Raw genomic sequence first — 7,372 nt, forward strand, 5'->3', positions numbered from 1 at the left:
GTACTTGAAACTACGCCATCTCCACGTCACCCTCCCCCCTCCCCAACAAAACTGCCTCATTTTAAATTGGTGTCCCCTTAACACTAACACATCTACATTGGACAATGCTCAAAATAATCTTTGGGGAAATTGTTCTCTCCAGACTCAAAGCTACAAACAAATGAGTTTTAAATGAACAAGATTAACTATAAAGGGGGTTAGATTTCGAGACCAAAAGGCTTCCTTCGGCGTTAAAAAAAAAAATGTATTTAAAATATTACTAAACATTGTGGACCCAACTTTAACACAGCTGAGCTCTGCTCTCAGAGATGTCAGCTGGAGCGGAGTGCTCAGTGCCTGTGCAAATCTGACCCCAAACAACAGGGCCTGCCTGGGAATAAACCACACCCCAACAGAATGCAGAACCTATCTGTAGAAGAGAGAGTGAGCTTAGATAGGATTTAAGACTACTCTGTTACAGAGATGAAGTGTCACCATATTTCATGTCGATTAAATATTTATTTTCCTTTGCATATTTCTGAAGCAGAGTCAAAGACTACATCTCTGCCCTGCCGAACATTCATAAAAGAAACCCCAAAACATGTTCCCATCATGGAAGCGTGACTGGTGACAGTATAAAAAATACTTAGAATCTTTACATTCGTTTAACAATGGAAGTTCTGAGAGAACTACTTCATTTACAGCCCTATAATTTAACGGCTACTACTTGGAAATGGCGTAATAAAACCATATTTAATATTCAATTTTTGCTTTGATGCAGATTTTAACCAACCCGCTAGCAGAAGTTTGGAATGCGGTAGTAACATGTCTTGGTTTGCAAAGTGATCAAGTCAGGCCTATATTTCAAATCCCAGTGTGGATATGGGACAACCCTTTCCTTAACCCTGACATGCAATCAGAATGTGGGGGGGAAAACCTGCACTTCTACCCTGTCTTTTGTCTGATAATCTCAAATTAGAAATTAAACCTCAGGTGCCATGCGTGCTATTAATCTCATATTACAGATCAGCACAGTGAGGCTCAGAGACATGAAGTGACAGGACAACAGCAGCTAGAGCCAAGAAGAGAAACAAGGAGTCCAATGCTTAACCCTGTGTTTTAGCCACAAGACCATCTTTTCCTCACTAGAAATGCACAATCCCTCCATGACTGGGCCTGTATTTTGTTCACTAAGCGTATCCAGACTGTCATCCTGCACCCACAGCTCCTGGTGAAGTCCAAGGCAGGACTGAACAATAAGCTAGGTGCTCAGGAAAAAAAACCAAAAACAAAAAGTCTCCTATAAAATTCAAGTGACAGCCTATCTTTTCTTAACATGATGAGTTGAAAAGGAAGTCTAGCTACCTGGTAAGTTTCAAACCTGCATTAAAAATTAAGCCTACAGTCATTAGAGAAGGGGAAGACAACTGTATTTGCTAATAGCATCAACTAACTGCATATGCCACCCTCCTGCCAAAGGCCAGAAGGGAAAAAAATATGAAAATATTAGTATAACATCTCCCTGCCCACCAACTTTAATAGCAATAACTGGCTAGCAAAAATCATTCCTGCCAACATTACTCAGTGCTGGTGAGAGAACTGCAAAAGGGGAAACACTACAAGAGGGGGGAAAAAGTCTCCAGCCTGAAAGAGGTGTGTGTCTTTAGGCAGACTCCAGGTACCTGAGTCCTGGCTCCTCCCTGCCATCCAGCCCCAGCCACCCAGAGGATCCCCAGCTAGTCTGGAAGTTAATCAGATTGAATTAAGTTAGCCACCAAGCAAATCGGTCTCCTTCTGGGATGCCATTTCCCTTAGTGCCCCAATAAGCCGCAGTGCACCATCGTAACAGCTGTCACGTCACACAATCCCCCTGCTGCACTACAGGCAGCCTACTCTGAAGCTCCAACAACCTTGGCAACTGACACTCAGGATAGAGAAAGAAGGAGTAACAAGAGAGTCATTTTGCTCATGCACTGCTGGGGTCTTTGCTACACTCTGGGCTAGATAAGATGTTCCTGTGGGGCTCTGTCCCTGGGTTCCAATGAGTATGGTTTCGATACATTTTCCTTTATGCACAGTGTCATTAGACTTGTACTTTAAAAAAAAAAAAAAATCAAGCCAGGCCTGAGCCAGACTCTGCAGATAAAGTAGTAGCTTCTCTCATAAATATTTTTAATATTTTTAATTACAAGTAGTCCTCACTCCCGGTAACGTAACCGACACAAAGTCCCTGCATACACACAGCCCCTGGACTTTCACAGAAAGCCTGGCAGCAACCACTCTATAAGAAAGGAATCCTACCTCACAGCAAAGTAGGGGGCATATGGCTGAGTTAGCCTATACAGGGAAGAGGCATTTGGAGTAAATACAATAAAAAGGGATTTTAAAAAACCCTTCGTATAAAGGATCAAGAAAGTTAAAGCAAAATCTAGTTAAAAAAAAAAAAATGTACAAAACTGTTGAAGACCAACAGAAAACTCCGCCAAAAATAACTTGCATTTAAACCAGAAAACAATGTCATCACACAATTTCTTTGTTAAAAAGGAAAGACAAGGTGGAAATCAGCGTCAAGATGGGCATTTGGGAAGAGTTCTCATTAGCTCCAGAGACCAGCGTAATTCCCGTGGAGTCCTGATGGAAGGGGACCTCCTGCCACGAAGAGTTTCGTTCCAGACGAGTCGTAGCAGTGGGTGTAAACAGCATTTGCGAAGAAGTTAATGTCAGAAAAGTAATTCCTCCAGGTTTCATCATGATTCTGTTAAAGGAAAGTTCAGATCAGTATCGCTGCAAATGAGCAAAACAGGAGAGCTTGTTTTACAAAAGCAAAATTTAGTCTCCACAGCCTGAAAAGGGGTTTTTTGCATTAACGATCCCTGGGGTTTATGCGGATAGGCTAGAACTGGGAGATACCAGGGACATCCCGCAGTCTGTTTGGTGGCCCAAATTTCCTCAGAAAGAACACTGGGGGGAGGGGAGGAAAATAAGGTTGGAAATCTCATTTATAATCACTCAGACTTAGTTATTTAATAACTAGAACAGAGACTCTATTACTTTGTACTGAATAATTTATATTATGGTAGCACCTAGGAACCTCAATCAAGGATCCAGGTTCCCCCCCCCATACTGATGATGATCCCCTGCCCAGTTTGAAAAGGGTAGATGTACTAATCAAACAGGAGCGAGTCTGAAAAACCTACACAATTCCACCAATACTGTATATTTCTGGTCTCCTAAATCCTCAGGTTAGATGCACATTTTATTCAGCAACAGCGTAGCCTGGTGTATGCAGCGTATACGCCATTATGTAAGGGTAGAATACAGTTAGAGTAGAATATATTATTTGACAAGTATAAAAGAGACATTACTGCTTTGGAAAAAATGCTGTTTGTGTCTCAACTTGTTTCATTTTTTTGATTTCAGCTCTTATCTTGATTCCTCCTGAATGCAGATATCTAACGTAGGCCTCCGGGACGAAGTTTTCTAGACCACAAATAAATAGCCTAAGTCTACTATGACCACATAAGATCTACTTTAAGTGTGTGTAACTAACATTGCTGTACCAATGCTCAACATCAAGATCTATTTCTGAGATTTCAAGGAGAACTACAAAATAGAGTATGAAGTTTGTCCATTCAGTAGGAGTTATGCAAAAGTTTTGCTAGGAGAATATTTTGTCAAGATTGAGCCAGTTTTGAATTACTCACCATATTTTGCTCGAGCTTTCATAAAAAGAGTAAGTGAGAGACAGTTATGAGCAACTGAAAATTAGGAGTTAGGCTGAAATCAAATGTTAATTCTTACTAGTATGTGCTGTATTTCTTTGCACCATCCTTTCCCTCTGCCTGGTCTAGGACTGTAAGTTCTTTAGGGTACAGAATGTATCTTATTTTCAAGAGCACTTCAATTTACAGTGCAGTACAATACATTGAAAATATAAAGGGCCATTTGCTAAGAACTGCAACGAGTTAGAAAAATGTTCCTAACAGGTCGTTATTTCTGAGGAAAGGCTAGAGGGATTTCAGTCACTGAGTCAGTATTTTAGTGACGCTCATTTGACATGTATAGTTCCCAAAATCATAGAATTAACTGGTCTTCAAGCCCTGTAGCATCCCTATATAGAAGAGCTTCAACAGCTGCAAGCTACTCACAAGCCAGCCTTTCCCGGTCGTCAACTTTAAAATTTCACTTCCTCCGAGTTTCTGTTTTTGTCCACGGCAGGTGTGATTGGGCTTTTCATCCAGGAACCTTTGGGCTCGGATGTCATAAAACAACAAGGAACCCTGCCCTGTTCCCACTGTTATAATGTGCTCATAAAAGCTCACTGACCGAATACCTGTCAAGGGAAAAAGAATGTTACAATCACATTTAAGAGGAGATGCATGCTCTGGCTATGCAGTGGTGGGTGCTGCTTTAGGAGTTGTTGTTTTTCCTGTTACAAGAATATAGTAGTAGGCAGATTATTTCATTTCCCTTTAACTGTAAGACAGCACAAGTCAGTTCTATTTATGTTACAGAAATCACAGCTGCTATTGCAAATATCTTTCCCTCTCCCCACAAAGGATCCAATCCAGCTCCTGTTATTTATTTTTATCAGAGTAGCGCGCCAAAAGGAACCCCACTCAGAGCAGGGCACCCTTGTGCCAGACAAACAGAACCAAAAGATGGGCCCTGCCCCCAAGGGCTTACAATCTACGTATAAGACCTGAACCAGAGAGGGGGGTACAGAAAGGAAACAATATGGAAAAGGACCTCCTTCATTTCAGTAGGAGCAAGAGCAGTCCCACGATGACGTCGAGGGCTATCATATGCAGATGTACTAATCACTAGGAAGGAGACTGTCTGTCCTTTAAGATTCATCTCCTTGTGTTCCAAACATCACTTCAAAAAATCTAGGTTTGTGCCCTAAACTAAAAAGGTCATTTAAACTGATCTGCTTTGGGGAGAGAATTTACCCAAACAAAACCTGTAGCATTACTTTGTTATTAAGGTCCAGTCATCACTTCGCTATTTGCTGTATAAAGAATTTGTTTTGTAGATCCACAAAGAAACCCAATAAATCAGTGAGGAACCAAAAACAGATTCTGCCACCTTCTTAGTACGATACAAGAAGCTTATGAAGCATGCTACAGTTTGTTTAAAGTAAGACAAAATTAAACATTCAAAATGGAAGTGAAAGTTCAGTGTAAATAATATGCCTGCTCCCATCCAGCTATGCCAAAGTGCTGTCTAATTTAATTCATTCTAACCAAGCGGGATTAAAAACAGGAATTTGTGCAGTAATGGGAGAAAGGTGCTAGAAATTACATATATGGAGGAAAAGTCTAGAGTTAGCTAAGAAGACTATGCCTATGTTTTACAGGTTACAAAGATTTGGGTTTGGCAATGCAGTGTGCAAGCGGTTTCGGACTACGTAGAAGGTAGCAGAGGCTAGCATAGTCAGTAAGAGAGCAATCATCTGAACTAGAAAAATAGTACAGGGGGTGCCCTTTAATTTCTGTTACTCTGACGCTGCTCTTGAAAAGCAATCCATCAGGGTGCTCACACAAGGGGAGTAGGTGATGATGAATGCGTGCAGAGGACATACGGTCTCCAAACCAATTCCTGCATTTTATAGCTTTTATCCTTCTCTAATCACAAGATAATTAGTACCACACAGATTCTCCCAGTTTATCAGGAGGCTGTTTTAGACACACTTTGGGAAATGGCATCAAATTGGTTCATAAGGGGAACATTCAGCAGCAAAGGGCTGTTGTCCAATATTTTCAAGCCTGGGTGCCTAAAATTAAACCCATAGTTAGTGTAGGATTCAACTCAATAAAAATGGCCTATTTTCAAAGGTGTTAGGCATCCACAAATCCCACTGAAATCAATTGGTGCTACAGATGGTTAGCATCTTTGAAAAGAAGGCTGCTTATCCAGGTGCCTGAATATGGATTTAGGCATTAACTTTCAAACCTGGGTACCTAAAGTTTTCTTCAGTGTGTATAACCCAAAACAGTACAGAAGTTGACAGTTAAGACTATTTACATTTGGCTCAACTTAAATTTTGTAAGAACAAGATTTTATAAAATTTAAACCCTAGAAATGTTTCCTTCATGGCTTTAAAATTCTAAAAAAACCATTCTGTTGCAGAGTTGAAAGTCAGTAATGTAGTACAGAGCATGAAGGTGACTAAACAGTTATTCATTCGCAGCACACACAAATGCAAGAAGTAAAGAGAGTACCAATAGTTACTGAAAACCCAATATATTAGTAATTACTGCATTATTATTAACAAGTTTACAACATATACTCTGAAGTGATAGCATCCCTTTAAGCATAACCAAGTCTAAACAGAGACATTTTAATTTGACCTGATTAAAGAGCAAGGTGATTGCCTCTCTCCCTTAGCTTCAGAGATACTGTTTTAATCTGTTTTGCGTAGGGAATATTAGTTCAAAGTTTAAGTTTACATATACATCTCTATCCCGATAGAACGCTGTCCTCGGGAGCCAAAAAAAATCTTACTGCATTATAGGTGAAACCACGTTATATCGAACTTGCTTTGATCTGCTGGAACATGCAGCACCGCCCCCCCGGAGCACTGCTTTACCGCGTTATATCCGAATTCGTGTTATATCGGGTCGCGTTATATCGGGGTAGAGGTGTACTACTACTGATCTGGGAAGTTCACTGGAAAAGCCTTGATATTTACTAGCCTACTGTATTTTATTGCAGCCCTGACTGTCAAATTTTTGATCTTTCCAAAAAGGTAAAACTTCACTTCAAAGTTTCCTTACCACTGCCTCGTTCTCTGGAACAGACGGACTTAACATTGTGGGAAGGCTGCCTTGGATCCAGAAAGGAGACATGTGCTTGAGATCCTACTGCATACACGGACCACTCCTGACCATAGGCCAGACACACATTCTCCCTGCAGTATGGCAACTTGGTGGAAAGTAGCTGGAAATAAATGGAGAGAGAAGTTAACTGAAAAATGTCGGGGAGGGAGGAGGAATGCAAATGACTGAACAAAATCGAAACATCCCTGAAACCATATTTGAGGAAACTACACTCAAGCAGTAACATGGATTTGGAAACTCTTCTGGAAGAAGGTAACTATTTGATCTATCAGAGGGGTAGCCGTGTTAGTCTGAATCTGTAAAAAGCAACAGAGGGTCCTGTGGCACCTTTGAGACTAACAGAAGTACTGGGAGCATAAGCTTTCGTGGGTAAGAACCTCACTTCTTCAGATGCAAGTAATGGAAATCTCCAGAGGCAGGTATATATCAGTGTGGAGATAACGAGGTTAGTTCAATCAGGGAGGATGAGGTGCTCTGCTAGCAGTTGAGGTGTGAACACCAAGGGAGGAGAAACTGTTTCTGTAGTTGGATAGCCATTCACAGTCTTTGTT

At 40.9% G+C, this 7,372-nt stretch overlaps 1 protein-coding gene across 2 annotated transcripts in view; it reads right to left on the reverse strand.

Annotated features, from left to right (window-relative positions):
• Positions 1–478: 478 nt before the first annotated feature.
• The window catches only part of DCAF12 (DDB1 and CUL4 associated factor 12), a 33,611-nt gene continuing 26,717 nt past the window's right edge, over positions 479–7,372 (reverse strand). For both annotated transcript variants that reach the window (XM_034788485.1, XM_034788486.1), the window contains exons 7-9: positions 6,759–6,921; positions 4,128–4,312; positions 479–2,734 (exon numbers count right to left, since the gene is read on the reverse strand). In XM_034788485.1, coding sequence (XP_034644376.1) covers positions 2,576–2,734; positions 4,128–4,312; positions 6,759–6,921 — 507 coding nt within the window. In that variant the 3' untranslated portion in view covers positions 479–2,575. The remainder of the gene's footprint in view (positions 2,735–4,127; positions 4,313–6,758; positions 6,922–7,372) is intronic.

This window comes from Trachemys scripta, chromosome 13 (genome assembly GCF_013100865.1).
Source record: "Trachemys scripta elegans isolate TJP31775 chromosome 13, CAS_Tse_1.0, whole genome shotgun sequence".
Classification (NCBI taxonomy): domain Eukaryota; kingdom Metazoa; phylum Chordata; order Testudines; family Emydidae; genus Trachemys; species Trachemys scripta.